The sequence below is a fragment of the Mastomys coucha genome, unplaced genomic scaffold (assembly GCF_008632895.1).
Source record: "Mastomys coucha isolate ucsf_1 unplaced genomic scaffold, UCSF_Mcou_1 pScaffold18, whole genome shotgun sequence".
In the NCBI taxonomy this organism is placed as follows: Eukaryota; Metazoa; Chordata; class Mammalia; order Rodentia; family Muridae; genus Mastomys; species Mastomys coucha.
The window spans coordinates 36,129,266-36,155,197 of record NW_022196900.1 but is presented as its reverse complement, the minus strand read 5'-3'; the positions used below and the strand labels follow the sequence as shown (position 1 = coordinate 36,155,197).

At 36.9% G+C, this 25,932-nt stretch overlaps 1 protein-coding gene across 47 annotated transcripts in view; it reads left to right on the top strand.

The window, feature by feature from the left end:
* Ptprd (protein tyrosine phosphatase receptor type D) overlaps positions 1 to 24,586 on the top strand; it is a 2,240,535-nt gene extending 2,215,949 nt beyond the window's left edge. For 44 of the 47 annotated variants that reach the window (XM_031377711.1, XM_031377696.1, XM_031377694.1 and 41 more), the window contains 7 exons: positions 9,714 to 9,999; positions 10,524 to 10,702; positions 11,673 to 11,799; positions 12,852 to 12,977; positions 16,264 to 16,418; positions 18,882 to 19,017; positions 20,899 to 24,586. In XM_031377711.1, the coding sequence (XP_031233571.1) occupies positions 9,714 to 9,999; positions 10,524 to 10,702; positions 11,673 to 11,799; positions 12,852 to 12,977; positions 16,264 to 16,418; positions 18,882 to 19,017; positions 20,899 to 20,967 (1,078 nt within the window). In that variant the 3' untranslated portion in view covers positions 20,968 to 24,586. The remainder of the gene's footprint in view (positions 1 to 9,713; positions 10,000 to 10,523; positions 10,703 to 11,672; positions 11,800 to 12,851; positions 12,978 to 16,263; positions 16,419 to 18,881; positions 19,018 to 20,898) is intronic. The other 3 variants (XM_031377722.1, XM_031377721.1, XM_031377728.1) reach the window with 2 other exon arrangements.
* Positions 24,587 to 25,932: the final 1,346 nt, after the last annotated feature.

Below are 25,932 nucleotides of genomic sequence, written 5' to 3'. Positions count from 1 at the left end.
TAAAAGTGTTTCCTTTTAAGTGATTTTAATTTGATAGGGAAAACCTGAATTTTTTCCTTTACGCATCACTTACAACCATTAAAGTTATATAATTTGAGAGTGTGTATGATAAATATTAGTATAATAGGGCCATAATCCAAGACAATTGCAGGAGCTAAGCTATGCTAAAATTTTAAAGGATATAGACATGTGTGCATCAGATATTTTTTTTAAAGCAAGTAATAGCCAAATAAAATTGTTTCAGTTTCTATTTAGAACAGAGAAGGAGCTATAGGGTATTACCCAAATTTTGTGGGTACCAATCAGTTTAGGATACTTTATATTCATTATATTAAGCTTTGCAAATGAGGAATCTGGGGTTTGCATTCTAATTAGCTTCGTGTCTGGTATCAACGCCAGTGTATGTTGGCATTTGAAATCTTTTTACACACACACACACACACACACACACACACACACACACACACACACAAACATTATGGATAATAAGCAGTTAAGTATTCTGTGATTCCCAGTATCTGAGATAGATCTATTTGTGAAGAGAAGTTAGTTGTGTCCTCAGAGATAAAAGCACTATGTCTCTGGTACTGAGGAAAAGTACATTTTTCTTAACGGATTCCCTACTAAGGAGTACTCACTCCTGTTTAGTCAGTACGTCTCCTCCATGCCCAGTGGTTTGTGAAGGGAGAAATGTAGAGAAGGAAAGGAGAGGAGAATACAGTGAACTATTGTCCTTCTCCAATGCAGTGTGTTTGCTGTTTATAGATTACAATTATTCCAGCCCCATAGTTTACCTCTATAAGAAGGGTTCCAGTCCACTAACAAAGGCTGGGTCCAGTTTCCCAAATTGACATAGACTTCATTGCCAAGGCTACAGAAGGCATTGGATAGAGTGACATGAATACTGTGAAGCTGTTCGCACATCTCTTGAGGAGCTTCTTAAATGAGATTCACTTTGAAGAGTCTCCTACAAGGAAAATGCTCACTTTTGAAAATACTGTATTCTTTCCAATAAAGATATGGAAAACAGCCCATCTCCAGCAGTGATAAAGGGCACGGAAAAGAACTGGTGAATGCACAGAAATTCTACCCTCCAGGGAAGGACTCTTGGAGAAAATGGTCCTGTCACATGTTAGAAAATGCCACAGTTGTGTCAATTATGGAAGACATTTCAGATGCTACATAGCATATCATTTATGTCAGAGATGTCATTGAGTTAATCTATCAATAGAATAAATGCCCTGCCGATTACTCAAATATAGTAATTTATAAGTTGTTCTAATAAAAGGACAATTTTTCAGATGCTGTCACTCATCATTGATATATTTCAGTGCTTGTGAATATTTCCATGTAATTATGTTTAATGCTCTAAACTATAAGTGCTGTAATTTCCTGTGACCTGTTACAGCTAGATGCATTACTTGATCAGAGCTCTCAATGGAGCATTTTGTGCACACATATTTAGTTAATTGGTAATTTTTTTTCCTGCCTGTGTTTATGTGAAATATACTCTATAAGGGAAGGAAATCAGCCTCCATGCAGCTGAGACTGGTAGAGAGCAATTAGGTTCTATCAGAACAAACAGCTGTCAATAATGACTTCAGAATAAAATTACCAGCAAAGAAAAGAACCCAGACATCTGCAAGATATGTAGAATTTTTTTTATATCCTATTAGCTGAGATCTGGACAGGGCTAACACTGAGTTTCAGCAGCTGTACCTGCTATTTTATTTGAAAATACTCTTAGACTGAGAGAACACTGAAACTCATTGCATAAACTCAATAGCATTAAAAAAAAAAGTTGGCTTCCTTTGAACAGTGTGTATTTTGATTTCATGTAATCAGCATGAAGACTTTCTATTTCAAACTATTTTGCTGTTGCTCCCAGCCATAATATGAGACTTAAAAATAGTTCTGTTATCTTTGTTTTGTGTCTTTCCAATCTGAGTTCTATTGCTTGCCTCTTTTTCTTTCTGGGTTTGGAAAAAAATATGTTTCAGTCTCATTACACAGTTTCTAGTTTGCTTGCCTCTGGGGTTGTATCTGGCAAAGGAAACTTGCAAGGTGGGCTTCTGGCACTGGAGTTTGGTTACAAGATAAATCTATGTACTTGCAGGCATCTGGAGATAGTAACATAGTTGATGTTTAGACAAAAGCAATTCATTTTTATAAAACCAGTTTTTACAGTCTCTTATCTATTGACATTCTAAGTTCACTAAAGGAGAAAAACTATATAAATGAAATATCAAGTTCTTTTGTTCCATGTTTAACTGTTTACACATAAAACACATAATCATCAGTAAAACTGATGCACTTGTTTAACTTTGTATACTGAAAAGAATATTAGATATAGTTCATATCCTTGCTTCCTAAATGTGGCTGTGGAGTGCAGCTTCTGTATCATTTTGGACTTATCAGAAATAGTTCATCTTGAATTCAGCCCAAGATGAAGAACCTCAGAATCTGTTTTTGTTTGTTTTGCTTTGTGGGTTGCTTTAGTTAAGAAAGAGTCTCTCTATATAGTGCTCTGGCTGCCCAGAAACCCTACCGTGTTGACCAGGCTTTGCAGGCTCATAGAAGTCCCATAGCTTCTATATCCCAAGTGCTAGGATTAAAAATGTATGCCACCACCACACAGCAGAAGCTGTACTTCTTAACATCACTTCTCAGTTGCACAGGCATCTTGAATAAATAGTGAGCAAATACAAGGTGGTATGTTGCACAGCAACTGATATGTAGAAGAATCTCTCCTTCCATATTTATTGAACTGAGTTATTGAACAATAACTTTCACCTCTTTGGTATCACAATTTTGTGACAGTTTTCTGTCTTCTATTATTACTCTGCTTCTCTTGCCTATTCTCATATACAGCAACACTAGCTTTTATTAAATAGTTAGCGTATAGTCATCATATATACATGTTAGGATAACTGATGGCATCCAAAGGCCATGATATAGAACTGTCATAATCACAGCAATCTAATTTATAACTTGGTAGATAAAGAAAATTTGAGAAGTAATTTTAAAAAACACATACTTGTGTCTTTTAGAGAAGTTAATTTGGAAGAGAGAGCCATCATTTATAAGTAAATGCCAATTATTGTTATAGTATTTTGCTTTTATACCAACAATATTCTTGAAATCTATAGGCCTTTGGTTTAACTAGAATTCTAATGAAAACCAGTGCTGGCCCTCAATGAGTTTCCATTGATGAGGACCATAGGCCTTGACAGATTTTTTTTCAGCTCTCTAGGAATAGTTATATCATTGTGATCCACTCTTTTGACCTTGTGTAATTGTCAGTCTCATTTTCTTGAATGGAAGGAAGAGATGACAGTTGTATCCAAGCCATGAGAATACATGGTTTGGGCTGAGCCCAGAACATTTCTTTCTCTGTTGTTACTATCTATAGGTGTAGGCCTGGAAGCTTCTAGCCTGCATATATTCTAATCTTCCAAGCTGACTTATTCAGTCTGGCTTCTCTTGGCTTCTCACTGAATTTCTTTGCTAGGCCTACTAACTTTGGCAAAATGTTCTAATCTTACTCCTCATTCTCTGGCCAAGTCTGTCTTCATCTGTGTCTAACTTGTTCTATTTGCAACCTATTTCTGTATAATTGCCCTGGTCAAACTGCCACAAATATACCACTCACCATAGACCACACTACCCTGTTTATTTTTATTTTTCCTCTCTTGCTGCTCTTATGTAGCCTCTCTTCCTTTGCTATTTTCTTGTGAGCAGGATGTATCCTATTTCTGACTCATTCTGTCAAATCTTTCTCTGATTCATCACTTGGTCTGCTACTCAATTAGATGTCACTTTCAAACATAACTGCTTCCTTTTACAAACTAGCTTTACCTTAATTGTTAGGGATTAAAGGTGTATATTAAAGTCATGTTTGTATTTCAGCCAAATAATACTATAACCCAGGTCATTCTGCATTCCAGCCAGTTTAAAGCTTTGAATGTGGTTCTTTGCTAGTGCAGCCATGTTGCTAGATTGAAATTCCTCTAAACCCTTGCTAGAAGATTTAGGCATGCACACTAAGAGTAGTGCTCCAGAGTAACTTAAACAAAACTCTGATCAAACAGAGTTCTGTCAGTATCCAGTCAACCAGTATGAAGGAGGTGGTAGAAATACAAAATATCACTGAATCTGTTTCCATAGTGCCCTAAATGCCATGCACATGACTATGACAGCAAGAAATTAAGCTATATGTCAATGTTAATGGAAAGAAGAGCTTTAAAACAGAAGCCTCATCGGAATGACTTCAAAGTTTTATTAGGATGGTCACCAGATTACTGCTGTAAAACTTCTCATAAAGCCGAATACTTTCCCATAGATTATTTTTTTTAAATAAACTCGCACTTCATAAATGCCATTCTTAATAGCTGAAATTTAACTCCAATCAAATTACCAGCTGATAGATGTACAAATTGCTTGCAGTAATTTTCAGCTCTATTTTACTGGATTCTCATCCAACTCACTGATCTCTGAGGTTTTCAAATTCTGCTGTCCTTTGCCAGACCAGTGATGTGTCAGCTGAGGGTCAACATCAAAACTCCCCTAAATTAGTCAGAAAAGCCAACTCTTACGCGTATCTCCAGAATGGTTTTAGTGCAGAATTGTCCCCTTATGCCTCTTAACATTTCTCTTTTTGCACATTACTACTGTATCACATCACGGGACATTAAGCATATTTCAACTCATGGGTCTAACTCAATCATGTTTTTAGAAATTGAAAACAAATCTTATAGCTGCTTGAGTGACGATATTAAAGTAATAACAATTTCCTGGTAGGCGTGCTTGTTTAATGGATTGCCTAGTCTTTCCATGTGTAAACAGTGCAGTGGCTTTCACTAACAGAAATTGTTTGGTTTTAAGAGCTAAAGTTTAACAATCATTGGACTTGCTAGAGAAGTCACAAGAAATGTAGAGTTTGTGTTCTGTTTCTCATTAATGACATCACTGTCCAACAAGAAGATAACTTAGGAAAGCTGATTTACTTCAGCAATAGCAGGGTAGTACCAGCATAACACCAGACTGGATTTGTAAGTGCTGCCTTCCTTCCTTTTGCTGGAATGTTCTGTACTATAATAAGTGTGCTGAATTGTGCTCACCTCAGCCTAAAGCACAGGGTGATACACTCCTTTTTTGAAAGATATTTAGAAAAATTTGTCTCAGTGCTTGGCAACTACTTCGACAGCAAACAGATAAAAATAAGGGTAGTTTATCAGTTCCGCTGTCCTTATCATGTTTCAGGTTGAAGGCTGTTGAAATGATGAGAAACAAACAACACTAAATAGGGCTTCATCATTATCGATGCTGTGGGGAGCTCAGGTTCAGCATCAAAGAAAAATGCATTTGCTTTCAAAACTCAATCCTTCATTTTGAGAGGTACACTGCACTAAGGTACTGACATCTTAAAAAAAAAAAAAAAAAAGAGTAAATCAGGGAAAGCAGTAAAGTGCTGCTATGGGAACTCAGAAATTCAAACAGAAGTCATCTGGCACACTCGTAGAAGCTCAGAGTTTTCAGCTTTTCTGTTTCTTACAGATGTAGACTGGTGTCTGAGGACTGCCATTTCTAAGCAGCTGGAGTAAAGCACAGCTTGGGGATGTTTCCTTCACATGGAATTCTTTAACATCTTGCTTTATCTTTGAAATATGCACAAGTAGAGTCTCCCAGGTTGGAGTTTGAGGGTATTACTTGCTGTGATCTAAGAAAATGTCTGATATTTTTACTCTTGCATCTTTGGTTTGCACTTTAATTTGATCTCCTTCAGTTTCTCTGGCATGGAAACTGCCAAGTGAAGTTGTTAAATACAGACAAGGAAGCCATTGTCCCTTCCTCCATACTGATCTGATCATCTAAGCAAACTTGAAGATAGAGAACCTGTTGTTGAAGAAGTAGAATCCACTGAGGAAATTTCCCTCCAGTGTACAGCATTATCAAGTGTACAGTGATTATCAAGTGTACAGTGATCAAGTGTACAGTGATTATCATGGAAGGTAGATGTGAGAAGATGACAATTATAAGAACATGAAAAGACCAACAACATAACCTAAGAGCCAGAGGTGGGCAGACAGACTTGTTTGGTTTTTTGATATGGGAAAGCCACAAATATGATCATAACCATATTGTTTAAAAGAAAGGGATTTGGCTGGGTGTGATGGCACACACTTTTTATCCCAAAACTTGAGAGGCAGAGACAGACAGATCTCTCTGGCTGCAAAGCCATTGTAGGGGGACGGTTCTGATGCTTTGATCAGGAATCTTCAACTGAATGTTGAAGGTTCTGTTCCCCAGTTTGTTCTTGATCGATCAATAAAGATGGTAGCAGCCAGTGGCTAGGCAGAAGTGCACAGGACTGCCAGGTTCCCAAAAGCAGGCTAGGAGATGCAGAAGGAGAAGAAATTTGCTGTGTTTTGAAGAGAGGGAGAGACATGGGCCATGTGAGATCTCAGGTGGAGTGGCCCTTGGCCACTTCTCTGATTTGGCCTTGGGTAGCAGGTGGGAAGTTAGAAACACAACTCAGTTGACAGATTTAGGGTGCTAAGCAAGGAAAAGGTAACTGGGAAACCAAGTTGAGGGCAGATTTAGAGTGTTGAGCAATGAATAAAAGAAAGAGCATGCTAGTTGCAAGAGGCTTAGAAGAGCCCAGTCATAGAGCCATAAGGCAGGTTAAAAATGAGAGAACATATATGGGTCTTTCATCTATGGATCCAAGAGAATGTGGATGTGTAAAAACACATATTGTTCAAGTCATAGCCTCCATTTGTCTCTTCTCACAATTTTTCATTTTAGACTCAAGTGGATATTTGCTTTGTTTTCTTTCCTTTTGTGTGTTGGGGGAATAATATCATTACTATAAAAAGTTTACATTTCTTTGGACTTGGAATTATTCCTCTCAGTCTCCTGAGACTATGCAGTATCTTTCTGTAATGCTATAAAATAAATACCATGTCATCTAGATATTTGAATAGTGTCAGATTGGGGGTTAAGAAAATTTTCTTGCCATAACTATAGTCAGCTTGATGTATAATCTTGCATAGATTTATAGTGTATTTTCCTCTAAGAAGAGATGTATTCACTAGTGGTCCTTAGAAATTGTGCCAAATTAGAATGAAAAATTATAGCATTCTTCATTGCCCGAAGGCTTTTTGCAGGATGTAAACTTAAAACTTAAGAATCTAGTGGCCTTTGGCACAGGACCTAAAGCTATATGCAGTTTTAAATTAGGGACAGTATGAAAATAATATAGTCTACAAACAACAGGTTCCTATGTTTAAATTATTTTAAAATTTTCTCTTATTACCTTACAGCCACATGACATTAGAGAGACTGTTAATTCATATAAAAATGGACCTGGTATTTATCAGATTTTCATTGTCTAGTTTGGGCAGATGGTTTATACAGACCTTTAAGGTGCATACTGATACATGAAATTTTCCACATGTACCTCGTAGAAGGAGCTGTATGATTTGAAGTCACCTCTCTTGCAGGTCCATCACCTTAATCCTCATCTTTCAAGTCTCATTTCCAATCTATACCAATGCAGTCTTTTCTTTTCTTATAATATATTTATGTAAATCACTACATTTTTGATAGGTCATAGAATCTTCAATATTAAGAACAAAGTCATCATATTGTCATATCTCCTACATGACTTAGCAAAACACTTCATTGTTTATTGACCAATTAGATAGATTTACAGTTGGACAAACAAAAACATAAAAACAGATAGATGCAAATAGACCATGGCATGCCATAAAGGAAGATTATCTGATTCTAGAAGTCTATAATAACTAATATAGCTTGTCAATTTGACATATTAGAACAAGGAACCCCAGGTAAAGTACTGCTTGTGTCTGATGATTGGTGGGAACATTTGTGGGGTAATTGAGGGAGAACTCAACACATCTAGGACAGTACTTTCTTAAGGGCCTGAGCTATATAACAAAGCCTGGGATCAAGTAAGTAAGCTGCATTCCTCCATTGGTTTCTGCCTTAAACTTTGGGGTTTGTCTTGGTTCCCCCAATGAATGACTGTAAGCTATGAGCTAAAATAATCACACCTCAAGATTAGTCAATGCCAATCTTCCACATAATAAATTCAAAAACTGCCTTGATAATATTATTCCATATGAATCCACAAAGGTCTGCCTGCAGCCTATCCAATGAGTTGAAGGCTCTGATTATGTCAACACCATTCCTTCCCAAATTCACTTTGCTCATGGTATTATCAAAGCAACAGAAAATAAACTGGAACAGAGCCTAAGTTAGTAATATGCATATTTACTGTGAGGCAAATGTATATAGTCAAATTAAGGCATTTCAGATTGGTTCATTCTGAGCACATAATGTACTCAGCTTGTAGGATTCGATCAAAAGAAACACAAAGCTTACCTTGACAGGTAATACAGGTGTGCTATTTTCTTAGTATCTCCTCCCATACTAGAGGATGCTCATTGTTTTAAGCCTGCCTTTGTAAGCTAGTTCCTTTGTGAGCCTATCTCCTTGGAGTAGCAGACCTTGCTACCCATTACAGCTTGTTTCTTTCATGTCCTTTTCTTTCAGTCTGGTTCTTCAAACTGGAATACTGACCCATAAGTCCATACGTAATGGTGTTTAAAAATTGCCTACAATTTCTTTGTGTAACAAAGATTGACGCTTTTATTTTCCCTAGAGAATTCTTGAATTTCAGTAAGGATTTTCAAGTACATTTAATGCTGAAAAAAAGGAAAATAAGAAGGAAGAAATTCCCAATTGATTGTTATTTATTAAGATTTTCTCTTAATACTACCCTGCATTGTTTCTATATACAAAAATATACAATATATAAATTTTATATGTCACACTAGACTAGTTTTAAAACTTCCTTACAGAATTTTACAATAAGAGATACTTGAGTTATTAATAGGTAGTATGTTTTTATTTTCATTTTTATTATAAATTCAACCAAAAATAGACTTAAGATTGATTTGTTTAAAAAGCCTAACTAGATATTTTTCTTCATCCTTTAGAAACAAGGTCTTTTGTATCCCAGGTTAACATCAAACTTACTATGCTTGCTTTGAACTCCTGATCTTCCTACCTCCGTATTTTCAAATGCTGGGATTAAAGGAGTGAACTGCAACATGTACTCTCTAATTAGATGTTAACCAATAATTTTAAAAATCTGAATACAAACAGCCTAGTTAATATTTATGTCTTTTCACATTTTATTTATTTATTTATTTATTTATTTATATTTTATTTATTTATTTATTTATTTATTTATTTTTTTGGTTTTTCTTCGACAGGGTTTCTCTGTGTAGCCCTGGCTGTCCTGGAACTCACTCTGTAGACCAGGCTGGCCTCAAACTCAGAAATCCGCCTGCCTCTGCCTTCCAAGTGCTGGGATTAAAGGCGTGCGCCACCACCGTCCGGCTTGTCTTTTCACATTTTAAAAATAATACCTTTATTGTATGATATGACCAATGATGGGAGTTATTTTGAAATGAACCTTACTCAGTATTGTTACCTATATCCAAGTAACTTGTGCTTTGGGATGTTTCACTCCAGAGTGACAGAGAATTTCTTGTAATAGCTATTTGAGTCAAATTCATAAATTTGAGATCTGATTAATGAAATCAATAAAGGTTTTCTTAAGTGTTAGTTTCTTGCTAAGTTTATGTGGGCTTCTCCCGCCCCCTCTTTTTGTCTTACAGTGCGGGTGTTGGCAGAACTGGCTGTTTCATTGTAATAGATGCCATGTTAGAAAGAATAAAGCATGAAAAAACTGTAGATATTTATGGCCATGTAACTTTAATGAGAGCCCAGAGGAATTACATGGTGCAAACAGAAGACCAGTACATCTTTATCCATGATGCACTGTTAGAAGCAGTGACATGTGGAAATACCGAAGTGCCAGCTAGAAACTTGTATGCCTACATTCAGAAGCTGACACAAATAGAAACAGGGGAGAATGTCACCGGAATGGAGCTCGAATTTAAGGTAAGAGATTGTCTAAGATGAAGTTACTCACAAGTAAGTACTTTTATCTCTGAAATGGGCTTCATGTCATTATCTTTCAATTTATGAAGTGCAAGGTTCACTTGACCTTCTCCTCTGGTATCAAATTTATATGAAACACTTTCCTCCTTCTCTTTCTGCTTCTCCTCCTCCTGTTTCTTCTCCTTCTTCTCCTCCTGTTCCTCCTCCTCCTCCCTTCCTCCCTCCTTCCTTCTTCCTTTCTCCTCCCTCTCCTCTTCTTTTTTTCTCCTCAGTTTTTTATTCCCTAAAAATAACAGAGTCCATGGTGTCCTCATTCAAATTCAGAAATCATGTTCTCAAAATGCAATGATTACAATATTCTCTAGGCTGTATGAAATCCTTTGCTAACAGGAAGTACATTTTTGAATATTTGCTATCAAGTAAACAGAAGATTGATACTTAAAATAGGCATCTTAAGTACATTGTATTTAAATCATTGACTAAAATTACCTTTGTGAATTTTCTTTTCTTTTTAAACTCAACAGCGTCTAGCTAGCTCAAAAGCTCACACCTCAAGATTCATCAGTGCCAATCTTCCATGTAATAAATTCAAAAACCGCCTTGTTAATATTATGCCATATGAATCCACAAGGGTGTGCCTGCAGCCTATCCGAGGAGTTGAAGGCTCTGACTACATCAATGCCAGTTTTCTTGATGGATATAGGTATCTACCCTTACTCCCTTGATATTCCAAAGCCTTGATATTTGCGTGTGCTGTAGATTTATAGCCACAAAAATTTTCAATCTCAATTCAATGCTATTTTCTTTCTGAATAAATCATCACTCGATTCCTTTGTGGAGGTGGCTTATTTATGTATTTATTTTTAGATAGAATTAAGCAGTATTAATGGTATTTCTATTGCATGAGAGAGTGGGGTAGTGTGTTTTTGTGGTATATCTACATGTTTATTATATGGGTGTGCATGTGACTGGGTATGATGTATGTGTGTATTTATACTGGTGTGGTACATGTGCATGTGAACACCCAAGATTAGCATTACATGTCTCCCTCAGTTGCTTTCCAGCTTATTTTTTTTGAGAAGGGTCTGTCACTGAACCTAGAGCTCATTCCTTCAGTTGAATTAGCTGGATAGTAAGACCTAAAGAACTACCTGTTGCCTACCTACCGTCTCCCTTCCAGGGCTCTATCTGACTGATGAGGCTCTGAACAACAGATACTTTACCAGCAGAACCATCTCCTCAGCCTCTGACTATTGCTTCTTTTAATATGACCTCATAACCTATTCTTTCAGAAACCATTTAGATCTGGAAGTTGATAAGGAAGCTATTTAGTGCCTTTTCCCACATATTTAATAAATTATGTGAGCATTGTTTCTAGAAAATGGAGCCACACAACTAAGAATTTAATTGATTTGTAGAACATATGAAATTGAGCTACCTGTTTTGCACTAAATTTAACTAACAATGTTAAAGACATTCATAGTAATATCAACAACATAATTTATTTTCACAGTGTCCCCAACATGTACTAAATAATCTTATTGATTATGCATCCTAATGGAAATCCCCTGCAATTTAATTAATATATGTAAGACTAGTATTATCAGTTCACAATTAAATTTGTGCATGTCTTCAAAATACTTTAGCATCTTCTTTTCATTCTCTCTACTCAGACAACAGAAAGCCTACATTGCTACCCAGGGGCCATTAGCAGAGACGACTGAAGACTTTTGGCGCATGCTTTGGGAACACAACTCCACCATAGTTGTGATGCTCACCAAGCTGAGAGAAATGGGCCGAGTAAGTATATCACCCACTTTGGAAAACCACATCAAACTTATTAACTTACAGATTTTTGAAAGATTCAGTACTTGGGCTGCAGTGACATGCAGAAGTAGGGACAAATGGTTCAGTCAGTGGTCCACAATGACTTATGTTTGACATACGCTTGTTACATTTGTCTGAATAGGTTACAGTTTTATGATCAAATGGGCCATCATATCCTCATGTAAAGAAACTTGAATTCTTGTCTTTCATTCTTAACCAAACTGTATTTTTCTTGTCCATTGAACATGGTTCTAGAAAGCTACATAATATTTCAACAGTTATAGTAGCAAATTCGATTTTTAAGTATAATTTTTTCTGAAGTACATACCAAGTAGCATCAGAGAGATATTTGAAGTTCCACCGCCCCACAGCACCTGAAGGCAGGTTTGCCGTGCCATTGGAGATAGTCTCATTCTGTCTCTTTTTATAAATTACATGATAGACGTATGGCTAAAACCCAACTCTTAGAGCTCATTTAGAAAGTGAAGAGATATAAGGCCAAGAAGTTATCTACCTTGCCTTAATCTGCCTGCTGATTCTGTAAGACGAACACACGTCATCAGAACTGCTGGGATCCCAGATTCCTCAGTTAACAGCTAATACTGAACTGGGTCATCTCAGGGGCTTCTTTCTGCTTTGTCCTGCATGATTTCCTAATGAGAAACTGCAGTGGTATAAAAGCAACTGTGCTGATGTAATACAGACCAATAGCATTGCCCAAGGAATGATATAATTATTTAAGTACTTTATACATAAAAGATAACAGCCCAGTTTAAGCACTCAGTTCAACTGGTATTTAATAAGCAACTATGATTTGCCAGACTCTGTGCTGGTTTTTTTTGGAAAACAAAATTACACAAGATAGTTTGCCTGTATTCAAGAGATTCAAAAGATTAGGCACATGCAGTGGAAACTGCCTTGAATTTTAGAATTTCATTAACAAGAGAACAAATGTAGATAAGCAAACCTTTTTTTTTTTTTTTTTTTTACACCTGATAGAGTTTAACATTAATCTCTCCTCATAGGAGAAATGTCACCAGTACTGGCCAGCAGAACGATCTGCAAGATACCAGTATTTTGTTGTAGATCCCATGGCTGAATACAACATGCCTCAGTATATCCTGAGGGAATTCAAGGTCACGGATGCCAGGGTAAGTTCAGCTCATCATTAGCTAGAAATTCAGGTTAAGTATACTCCTCTGGGAGAAACATTTGCCAATAACCATTCTCAAAAGGAAAAGAAATCATGCATTATAGATGACTTTAAAGGAAAGGAATCTATAACATTCCCTCTATCTGGGAAGTGATTTCATAAGCCCAGGCTTGGCTTCCCTTCAAATGTAACACCTGGAGGCCCAGCTTTGGGAATGCAGTGAGAGCTTGTGTGGGGAAGCAAGTACTGATTGGTTGGCTGCACTTACATTCACCTTCTCAGTGCATTCTCATTGGAGAGCTTTTGATTTCTTCATTACTTAAGGCTGTAAATACGTTGTTGGTTTTACAGTCCTTGAGGTCATATGAGCTTGTAGGTTAATTTGGTATGACTTTAAAACTGCAGGGCAATTGGCATTCCTTGGAAGGTTCTGACAAGCCTTGCACGTTCTAATTTGATTCCTGGCATCGTCTGTTCCTCCATGTGTTAATGTGTCTGTCCTCGAGAGCTGTGAACTCACAACCCTTGTTGGCTAACTTTCATTCGCATCTCTCACAGACTGCTGAGTCCAAGGCTCAGCCCTAATGTAAGAGGTTCTACACATAAACTTTAATATCTTTTCCATTAGCCACTCTCAAACCATGATTGCAAACACCTCTTAGGGAGACCAGGTCAATTCAAAGCTCTGCTTTAGTTTTAGAACGGTCATAGTGGGTAGGTTGACTAAAAATCCAGCAGACAATATGGAGTTCATTGATCCATTACTTTTTTTTTTCCTGGAAAGCAGCTTTCTCTCAGTTCATATTTGTAGACCGTCTACTAGTTCCCAAAGCCTAGCTCTGGCTATGACAGAGAGATAGAGGAGACAGAGACATAATATGATTCACAGGAGGGATGGCCCAGACGACAGACTTGTTAGTCCTAGAAAGTGGTCAATCAAATACTCTGAATGTGACTACATCAAGGTAGCTACCATGATTCAAGATCTCATTTTTTAATTGTCCAAGTAAGCACACCCTGATGTTTGCTACTATTCCTTCAGTATGAGACAAAGACCTACATTCCTTAAAAGTAATTTTCCTAGCTATTTCTGGTAGAAAGGAGAATACAGGTCTAACCCATGGGGAACACATTTAACCTAGCTCCAAGTTAAATCTAATGACATAGAGAAAAGAAAGAGGGGAGCAGGAACTTGTTCACATCATTTTGAAGAGACTCTGCCTTAGCTGCCAGAGGCCTTGTGTATGCTTGCATGCTAGTGATCTCAGGTTCTAAGTTCAGAAAGCCAGTTGGCCCTTGAGAATACAGCATTGTTAAGCAACTAACCTTTAAACAATCAGATGGTCTCTCTCCAAATAGTAAATGTTTATGTGTCCATCCTGTTTTTGATGTTACTCACTAATGACTAAGGTCAAAAATGAAGTCCTCAGAATACTCAAAGTCCATGTACAGTTTCTGATTTTCTTCCCTTTACCCTCCACAATTTTCCCAGAAAAAAAGAGGGAAATAAATTCACCTTCTATGCTAAACATCTGGGAGTTACTGACTAGGCCAAATACTTCTTGGGTTCCTCAGTATTCTCGTGCAATGTTTGTGCCCTTCTATTCTTCTCTTAGGCATCTACTCTGTACCACTAAGGTCCACCATGTGGACCCATCCTGAGTTAAGCCATATACTCTTTTTTTCAATTTACCTGGGAATGAGTTATATGTACAGATCGTACAAACATGCGTGCCTGGTGCCATAAGAATCTTAAAAGGAAAGATTACTTCCCAAGAATGTAAAGCAAGAAGCCATTGGGAGTAGCTCTTCAAGTGGGATCAATCCCAGTAACCATGGGTAAAGTTTTGTGTTACCCTGATGAGTCAGAGCAGGAATTGCTGTTATCTATGAGTGATGCATCCCTTCTGCTACTGTTGTACTTCAGACCATTCAAAGAAGAATCAGAAGTAATTCATGACCTTCTCTTATTAATGTGGAACTTCTTGAAAAGTTTTATATACTCTCTTTAGAAAAGAAGTTAGTAGAAATACCAGGTAAATGCTTCATATATCCAACATTAACAGTGCTCATGGAGGCTGCCATGTGAACAAAAATTATAGTGAAAGAAGTACACCTCTTTTTTTGGATTATCATATTTTAGATCTGGCTTGTTTTCTAAGAGTTTTGGAATTGTCTTTGTGTATTACTTAATTCCTGAAGCCAGTCAGAAAGAAACCTCTGATTAAAAGGGGGTAGGTGCAGTGGTACAATACTTGGAAATAATCGCCTTGGATTCTGTATTAGTTCCCTTTTTTGTTTCTATGATAAAATACTAACCAAAAGCAATTTGAAAGTAAAAATTTATTTGGTTACAGGTTCACCATCAAGGTAAGCTAGGGAAAGAGCTCAAACAGGAACATGGAGGCAGGAACTGAAGCAGAGATCATAGAGGAGCACTGCTTGCTGTGTTGCTCTCCCATGTCTCTCTCCTCTTGATTTCATATACCAGCCAGGAGCACCCATCTAGGGCTGGCACTGCCACTGTAGGTTGCACCCTCCCATAGCAATCACTAATCAAGAAAATGCTCACTGATGTGCATACAGGACAGTGTGATGGAAACAATTCTCTAATTTAGGGTTTCTTCTCCCAGAGACTCTGATTTGTGTCAGGTTGACAGAAACAAACCAGCACACTGCCCGTCAGCTGGAATTTAAGCATCACTACATGGTTCATGCTGTGTCTCTCTCATACATGGCTTGAAAAATGTGTATCTCTGAGACATGGTGGGGCAGCCAAGTCAACAACTACCTAGTTTATGTTAGATCCTTTAAATGTTGCCATTTGTCATTTATGGTACTAGAAATATGCATGGCCGATGTGACAACATGCCATTGTGACAACAGCAAGTCGCTGATCTAGGTGGCATGCCTGCATACTCCTTCACACTCCTGTGAAGAAGGCATTAGATTGAATATTATATTTGGAGGAAATATTTGTGTGTGTGAGTGTGTGTGTGTGTTGTATTTGATTATCTCAAACTTTGAAGCTCAGAAGTTCTTCATAAGAGAATAACCCAAATAGATTTGTAATTTAAATGTATATAAATGTTGACAGTGTAGGCAGTAGATAAGACACACACATAACTAAGTTTCCACTGGACACATTCCTAACTTTTCTTTTCTCTTTTTGTGTTTTTTTTTTGGGGGGGGGAACAAAATCATGACTGTTCTTGTGGTCTTTGTACTTGCCGAATCCTCCTGGCGCGCTGCTCCTTGCTGGTTATGTGGCTCTGCCTCTAAAGGACGGCCAGTCCCGAACAGTGAGGCAGTTCCAGTTCACTGACTGGCCAGAACAAGGAGTGCCAAAGTCTGGAGAAGGATTTATTGACTTCATCGGCCAAGTCCATAAAACAAAGGAACAGTTTGGCCAAGATGGGCCCATTTCAGTGCATTGCAGGTAAGTGAAGAGTCACTAATGCTAACTGGACATTTATGATGCTCGTCAGCTTTGAAAAACGGGTGTTCTTTATTCACTTTGCATACAAGCTTGTTATGGTAAATCTGTATAATTGAAATTTGTTTTCAAAATGTTCTGTGAGACATAATTTAAATACTTGTTTATTTTTTCCATAAAATAAAAAAATAGAAGAATGTTTTTATCCCCCAAATTGATCCATTGCTTCAAGTTGGTGTGTCCCTAGTAATAATGTGTAATACTAATCCCTTTCAGTATTTGCTTTCTTTTTATGTAGCTGCACTTACAACTGCCTTTCTGTGTCTTCTCCTTTTGTCTCTTGAAAAGAACTGTGAATAGCTGCCAATCCTTAATAGCAATACTAATTCCTGCAAGTCAATAAGTGATTAGTATGGTGCCGCAGTTCAAAATGCAATTTGCTTGAAAATTGTTGCTATATCAGAAAATGAAGCACCTTCAATTTAATTATTTTCAACAGTTTCTAGAGCATTTTATAATTTAAGTCACTGAAGTTAATAGAAATACTAAGTGAATGCCTTTGACATCCACCATAAATTTAGTGCATGTGGAAGCTGCTGTATGTGCGAAACATAGTAAAGGGTATTCACCAATTTTTTTTTAATACTGTAGACCAGGATTCTAAAAGTTCGATGTTTCAGTTTTCAATATGTTTGCAGTCAGTCTTAAAAATACTTATGTTTAAAATGTCTGTTGCTTTAAAAACCTACTGTTATGAATACCCTAAGAAGCAAGATCTCAAAATAGAAAAATTCGACATAGGCTACAGGACACATGCTCTTGTCCCAGATCTGTATTTTTAGGAAGGCATATAACAGTGAGCTTCCATTTTCTATGCAGGTCTCTGTGATCTTTTCTAGCACTGCTTTGTTGCTCAGACTTGGTAGCATTTGCATTATACTGCCAAAATCCCTTGCTATGGATAGGATGTGATGTGTGGTCTCCAGTATTTAAAGTTGAAACATAATAGGTTTTTTTTTTTAAAATAATAATCTAGTATATAATTCCTTCTCCTAAGTCAGACATATCTTTCCTTCATTTTGAATTTTTTGAAATAACACTTATTTCTAGCATATTAAGCTAACATAGTAAAATTCAATTAATTTAGAAGTTAATGGGGCAGATGCCTGTTCTTTTCTTGAAAATTCTTAATAGAAATCCACAAGTACTATTTTTGGTTATATTGATTAATCAAGTTAAAGTAAGATACACCTTAGAATATCTGGATGATTCAACAAAATTGCCACATGTCAGAGACTCTCATGGGTGTGAGACGTTCAGGGATGGAGGGCCATTCAAGATCCATTGACTGTTTTTGGGAGTTAATATGTCCAACTCCTCGTTAACTACTGCTCATCGGTTTAAAGCCTTACTTAGCACTTTTCCTTAGAATCATGAGAAATTGCAGTTTGTAAAAGCCTGCACTATTTATATATGCCTGTCAGCTACATCCCAGAGTAAATGAATCCATCTATTTTCAACACCCAAGCGTTATACACAGCATTTAATTAAGGTCCATAAATGTAGGTATATATATATTTTTCAGATTATTCAGTGTTCTTGTTACCCAAACCCCCAAATGTCACTTTTTAAGACTACAAAAGCTATCAATTCGTTTTTGTCCATGATGTTGTAAAGATTCTGGAATTATCTTAAGATATGAAAGAAACAGAAAGACATTCAAAACCTTGCTGAAACGGTAGAAAGAAACGGGATATTTCAGCAGCCACTCACCCGAAAATAAGCAATTCAGTGTAGAGCTCCCTGGCTCATAGCTGTACTGTCAAAGAGTCTTTTGAGAATCTGTTGAAAGTTACATTTCTCCTGAAATTGGGGTATAATATGTTATTTCTACAATCAATGACTGTTGGATACTCATAGTTTCCCAAAGGCTAAAAGAAAAACCTTCCCATAGCAGAACGTCTACTATCCAAGCTAATATCAACACTAAGGTGGTCTGCATGCCTTTTTACATCATGGATTGCCTGTTTCACTGATGGCATAACCTTCACAGATGATGCTAATACACTGGAAAGGAGGACTCTCCATATGTTCCACCTTATTCTAATTTACCTCATACTTTACATAGAGTCAAGGTCTTCAGTTTTAGAGTTTATATGAAGAGTACAATCCTATATTTAATCTGTTTATACTTTTGCCTATTGATTTTATAGTGTTATTTTTTGACCTTTTCAACTAACGTTCCACAGTGTGGTAGAAATGCAATCTACTTTATAAGACCCAATTCTAATTATATAGTCTCTCATGTTATATTGACGCATCACCTGGTAAACACATAGCAAAAGCATTCCCACTTTACCCTTAGCATGAAACTGGGAATATGAAAACTAGTAAAAGAATGTCTGTTGAACAAACGAGGCCAAGATTATGAACATGTTACTGACACTGCCTTTGTTCTCATGGAAGTGCCGGCGTTGGAAGAACCGGAGTCTTCATAACATTGAGTATTGTGTTGGAAAGAATGAGATATGAAGGGGTGGTAGATATATTCCAGACAGTCAAGATGTTAAGAACACAACGACCAGCCATGGTACAAACCGAGGTAAGAAAAAATTGGGTATCACCTTCCAAAAACCTAAATCCTCCATAGGTCCAAGACACGTTTGCAAAATACAGAAGTGCCCTATGGGAAAAGCAACCAGCTGCTTACTTAGTATTTTAAAACTTTATCTCCCAATTCTTTAAATGTGAAGACAACCGCAATATCTTCTTTCACATATTTCAGTATGTGTGTGTGTGTGTGTGTGTGTGTGTGCTTGAATTAATGTAAACCTTGTACTTAATTTATGTTGATACATAAAATACCAGATGTCTGCTAGAGAATATTCTCTCAGCTACTTTTACTTTTCTGTTTGCTCACAGAGACACCAGGTGCTTGTGTTTCATTTTATACAACTGGCCATATTAGATATTTGGAACTTAGAAATGACCTGTTTTCTATTCACTAATTAATATGTACATCTCTCCATGTAAGTTCATGACTTAGAGAATCAGAGAGGTAGTATTTATATTCCTGAAATAGCCACCAAATTATACAATTTATATGTACTCTTCAATTTACAATATCTTCTACACTTTGATTTCAAAATACTGCAAGCATTTGGCTTGCAATACTTAAAAACATTATGTCAGTCTGACAAACATAATGGGTGTTCGGGTGACAGAGGGAAATTGGACATTTAAAAAGCCTTAACACTTAGCCAAGCAACTTACTGTGACAAGACAGAAAAGCAAACTCCATTTATTTTGCATTACCATTTTTATTGTAGAAAAATGCACATTTAAGCAAAATAGAAGCTATCTACTTTCAGCCCCATTGGCTACTGAAAATAAGTTTCTTTTATGGAGAAAATCCTACTTTTTCTCATCCCTGTGGTTATCTGTAAATTGTAATTTTTCTATCTCCCCAACAGTGTTCCAATTTATTTCAATATGACAGGGCCCTTCCTTCTGTGAGAAAAGGCATGTTTCATACCTTTCTATTTTGGTGTTAGTCTTCTAGAACAGACAAGTTGCAATCGTACTGAATTTTAGGACAAATGTTGGAGGTACTTTGAATGTAGGCAGCCATTCTCAGGAGTGAGAAGGCAGAAAGCCCAGGGCAGAATGTCCATAAGCATTTAATATGCCTGCTGTTCTTGCACAACTACCTTTCAGTTCTGTCTTAGTTAAGGTTTCTATTCAACAAAACACCTTGACTAGAAGCAAGTTAGTAAGGAAAGGGTTTATTTGGCTAACACCTCCATAACACTGTTATCACTGATGGAAGTCAGGGCAAGAACTCAAACAGGGCAGTAACCTCTAGGCAGAAGCTGATGCAGAGGCCATGGAGGGATACTGCTTACTGGCTCATTCCTCATGGCTTGCTTAGCCTGCTTTCTTATAGATCCCAGGACTACCAGTCCAGGGAAGACCCCACCCCCAATGTGCTCGACCCATTGACATCAATCACTATTAAGGAAATGTTCTACTGGCTTTTCTACTGCACAGTCAAATGGTGGCATTTTCTTTTATTTATTTTTTATTGGATATTTTATATATTTACATTTCAGATGTTATCCACTTTCCTGGTTTCCCCTCCGGGAGCCCCCATCCCATCCCCCACCCCCCTGCTTCTATGAAGGTGCTCCCCCTCCCATCTCCCCACTCCCACCCCAGCGCCCTGGCATTCCCCTACACTGGACAGTAATATTCGCTGGAGTTATTTTGGCTTGGAATTAGGAGCCTGTATTGGGTTGACTGATGAAGTTAAAACCCCCACTTGGTTAAATGTTCTTTGTTCACTGTCTGTTGCTCATCAGGCTGAATTAAAGTGGTAGCATTGCTGCTCTTTAGATATAATTTTTCTTTACAATACTGGTTTTACTTTTTAATTAAAACATCTATTTTTTTCATTTCTTTCCCCATACCCTGTGTCCTACAGGATCAATACCAGTTCTGCTATCGAGCCGCACTAGAATACTTGGGCAGCTTTGATCACTATGCAACGTAGAAACCCCTGACCCCTTCTGGATTTTTACTACAGGCCCTTCGCTATCCATGGAGTCTCTTCTGAGCCATACAGGGCACTTGAGAAGTCCTTCTTAACTTCTAGCTAACAGCCACTTAGTGGGACTATTACAAAACAAAAAACAAACTCTTCCAAGTGGACCAAGAATTCACAGTTTAATCATCTAACCTGAAAAATAATAACAAGAATCCTGACTATGGAGGCATCTGAAGGATTTTATTTACAGATACCTCAAGGATTCAAAATAAAGGGAAGAAGAAATGACAGCAAAGAACCACCATCTTGTTCAGGATTGCTTGATATGGACAGAGAGAGCTTGCCTGTGGGCCTCAGTTCAGCACAAGGCATTTGCTGGTGTGGCTTCTCACATAAGGTGGACTCTGCTTCAATATCGCCCCTTTCCCCATGCCACTCATACTTATATTTTAGGGGTAAGGGTGGGGATGTTTAAAAAAAGAAAGTCCTTGATTTCATGGTTAGTGTTGTAAAGATTCTGCTGACCTGTGCTTCATTTCTAACTATGTAAACTTTTTTTTTTTAAACAAATTGTATCATTCGATAAAGTAAATTTAAAACGTTATGTAATTTTTCATTTTTTTAATTTCTAAACTCTAGGTCTTTTTAAGCTATAGAATGGTTATCTGTAATATCTTACTGTAGAAATATCAAATAATTTGAAACTTTGCACATTTTTGTGCAATGCTCAATCTACAGTACCTGTCTCAACAGCTATTACTCACACATCTGTTTTGTATAACTGATGAGAAAGTGCCCATTCTCTGCAAGCTTCAAGGGGGATTTTGTTTTGCTTTGTTTTCTTTTTGGAATCAACAGGGAGGCGCAAAGTATAAAGTTGCTGCTAGCATGTATATATACATAGATATCTATATTTTAAAGATATCTATGTATATATAGACAGTACGTCCACACAAAGGTTTAACTGTCATTAGGTTCTTCCATGGGTTAGGTTTTTTGTTTTTTTGTTTGTTTGGTTGGTTGTATTTTTTTTTTTAAGTATTGAAAGTGATTGTAAACATCTTTTTCAAGTTATTTTTAATATTGCAAAACTTTAATTTGTAAAGGGAATTGAGGAGTGCACATCATTGATTTTTGAGCCTCGCCCCTAACTTTCCAGCCTTGTACTCCCCCATCTACCCAACCATATCCACAAATACTGTTTTGTTAGCCAGGCTTCCAACAAAATCAATATTTCTAACACTCTAGTGCAATAACAATTGTTAAATATCTAAGAGGTGTGCATGTGGGAAAGGTCAGTGCATATCCCTTTAGGAGGGAAGAATGTTGTAATATATCAGCTATCAAGTTGTTTTTTTAAAAAAAGTATATTCAATCATATATTGTCTATAGTATGTGCTATGAAATTTGCATTTATGATATGTAACAGGGGCAAAGCCAAACTCATGTTACTCTTTTCAGTCAGAAACATGTTGTGGCTGCGGCGTTCCTGGGAGGCGCTGTGCTGTTTCATTCGGTTTTAGTTCTGCATTTAGAGTGCCTTATAATTGATGCCTATTTTAATAGCATTTCTTTTACCTTTCAGTTCTGATTTCCATTAGGTGTTCACATTTGTTTCTCTTTCAATTAAAACATTACCTGTCTACCACATGTATATAAACTCTTTGAATAATATGCATTCCTAGTTTTCAGCCAAGTGGGGGATGTTAGTGACTGTACCAGCCCAAAGCACTTGGATCATCAGGGCCTCTCCTTTCCTCATTGTCACGTCAGAAAGAGCAACTTGTTTCACTTCGAATTCCTTCCAAATCTGCTCTGGAGCATGCAGTAACCACCAGTCTTATTTATAGAAACAACTTTGGGATATATTTGATATTCCATTAGGATTTTTCTGAAAGGGGCAATAAATTATATATATGTATGTATCTCCCCAGACATTTCCATAGGAAGCCATGGATGATGGCATGAATTTGCCACATGTTATATGATTTTAAAGTACCCTCCACAAATACTAAGAACTCTGAAAGAGTTTTGATACAGGTATAATATTTTGGTTTAATTTTAGCTTCATGATGTTCTGCATGGAAGGGTATTTGTTTTCATATCTTCCCATCACTAGCAGAATAAAATCCTAGAGACCAAACACTTGCAAGTATCATATTTGAGCAATTTTTTTTTTGTAAAAAAAGAAAAACAAAACACAAAAATTTAAAAAAAAAATGAACAAAAACAAAAAAGAGAAAAATAGAAATATATATATAATACTAAAAAAAAGAAACTAGAAGGCTACCTCAGAATGAGACTCTCTAACCTACATCAGAACCAGATAGAATGTGCACTGTGTGAGTCTATTGTTTTCTTTTCACTTGTACCATTGAAGATTTATCCAAGTGCCCGGTTGCTCAGTGCTATAATTTTATTTTAGTGAAACAATGTAGGTCAGATAGGTTATTGTGTCACTTAGACATGCCATTTTGGACATGTTGAATCTAATGGAATATCACACACCAGAATGACTGGCCAGTGAGCAGTTTGTTTCTCTGCAACAAAAGCTGTCAGTATGGCAGGAGAGATGACAGTAATCATCAAAAGAAATGAATGGAATGTGTCCTGCAAGAGGATGAGGTGGGCATTACTCCAGAATCAGGAGCTGTTCCTAGAACTAACTCCCCACTGTCACTGATGTGCATTCCACTCTGTACTTTGCTTTATGACCATTCAAGTTTAATTTCCCAGGCAAACATCAGTATCTACCATTACCATAAACATCCAAGTTTCCAGTTATTTTCATCATCATAACCAGTACGGTGCTATTATTTACCTATGTATGTGTAGTTATGTATAATTTTGTAATTAGTTACAATGGTAAAATATCAAATATATAAAAGTGATTTGTACAGAACTTTATTTTAGCTCTTTTTTAAAAATGGTTTGCATGGTTAGACAAGGCAAGGACAGCCAGGGGAGGGAAGGGCCTCTAGGGAACTTTGCACTTTCTATACCTTTGTACTATGCACTGCCCTATTGATTCTACACCCAATAATGTTATTACTTGAACCCATCTGTAAGGAACTGCTTCAAAAGTTCATTTATGTGTCTGTGGATAACACATCACAACAGGAAAGGAAAAAATGCCTAGTAGCACACAGTTTTTTTCTTTCCTGCTGAGTTTTGGGTTAGCTTTGTTTCAGTCTTTCTTGTCATTTTAAAATCCCCTTCCCATTTTTTTTTCTCTTTTGGTTTTGATTTTCATTGGGTATATGGGTGCCCTGATACTCCAGCAGAGGTCAGAAGGCTATAGATCCATCCTATCCATCCGTTACATGGCTTTGCCATACAAGCTTGGAGTGTCTTTACAAAGATAACAGTTGTGTTCTTTGCTCTCGTTTTGGATGCATAGACTGAAAATTCAAAAAAAAAATAACTTGTAAAATGGCTTGTTAAAAAAATACAATTACCTCTAATTAGTAGTACGCGTAAGTGTTTTACAGAATGAAAGGCGTGCTTTTTATTTTCTTACTTCGTTACATTGGTGGCGAAAGAAGTCTGTATGAAAATCAGTTCTTTGCTGACACAGGTTCCATTTGTTACAAATGAATTCTAATAAAAATGTCAGTGTTATGCAGCCTGGCCTTTGTGTTTGTCCACTCCAAGTGTGTTGCTTTCAAACTAACTAGTTATTCCCTCTTTTCTGGCTATCTGCTTAGGTCCTATGTACTGGCAGGAATTATATTTACCAAAAACCTGCTACTCAAAAGTGTCTACCCTTGAGGTAAGCACTTTCTACTGCTAAGCAAACAAGTTCAGAGAAATAATTTCACATATTCACATATTAGGCCAAGAGGCATTGTTTTCATTGATGGTGAAGAACATAGAGTGTATCGGATCCTGTGACAGGTCTACTTTTGAGTGTACATTGTGTATGTCAGTTTAATGTTGACAGAAACCAAAGCTTCCCTGCACATAAAAATACCTCCATAGTGTTAGCTTATTGAACATTTAGAAACATGGTTAAGAAAACACTTGGCTTTGGACTGTTTACTCAGTATTAACTGGGACCGTAGGTGATGTTTTTCTATGTATTGGGAAAGCAGCTCTGAACAAGGGAGGTACTGCTGTCAACAATGAATATTCTAAGACAGGCTGGAACTGAATCAATGACATTACATTCAGACATTCTATCACAGAAAAGACAGTGTCCTGAAGCAAGCCTATCTGCTGTAAGTGAGAGAATTTATTATTCAAAATGGTCTACAGAAAAAGAAAGGTGTTTGTTGTCTTATATACCCCAGACCCAATTTGGAATTAACTCATACTAAAATAGTGGGAAGCTGAAATCTCCTGCCTGGTTTCTACTTCTTTTGTCCAGGCCTAAATAATAGGATGTAGACATTTACCGTGACAGCACACACAGCAGTTGTACATGGGATAGACTCTCTTGTTGGCTCTGCTAACCATATTTGGAATAATTGATCATCTCAGAAATGCAAGTGAAGCTAGGAGAAGAAAAGTTCACATTTAGTTATTGGATAAAGATGGATTTCAGGTGACCATTTCCTTACAGAAATCACTGACAATAATGAAGACACCTGCAACCAGCTGTAAATCTGAGTGGAAATAAAATATCAATCAACAGCACCAAGGAAACTTGGTGCCATGGAAATAATTACTTACTGCAGCAATCTCATTGCTCAGGCATGATTTTGGAAATCCTGCCACTGAATAAATAATCAGACTTGTTTTTCTTTCTCTGTTCTCCTTTCTACTTAATTGGCCTTTAGCTTTATAAATTTGATCACCTTATTCATTGAGTATTTATGTATTATCCTTTATTATAAAATGGGGACAGAAAATTCCCAGTGCAGCTTATCTATATATTGGGTCACCACAGTTTTTCTTTTAAACAGATATCTGAAAAGACTGTTTAAGATGGCAGAGATGATCTAACTTTATACATCTACATACCTACCA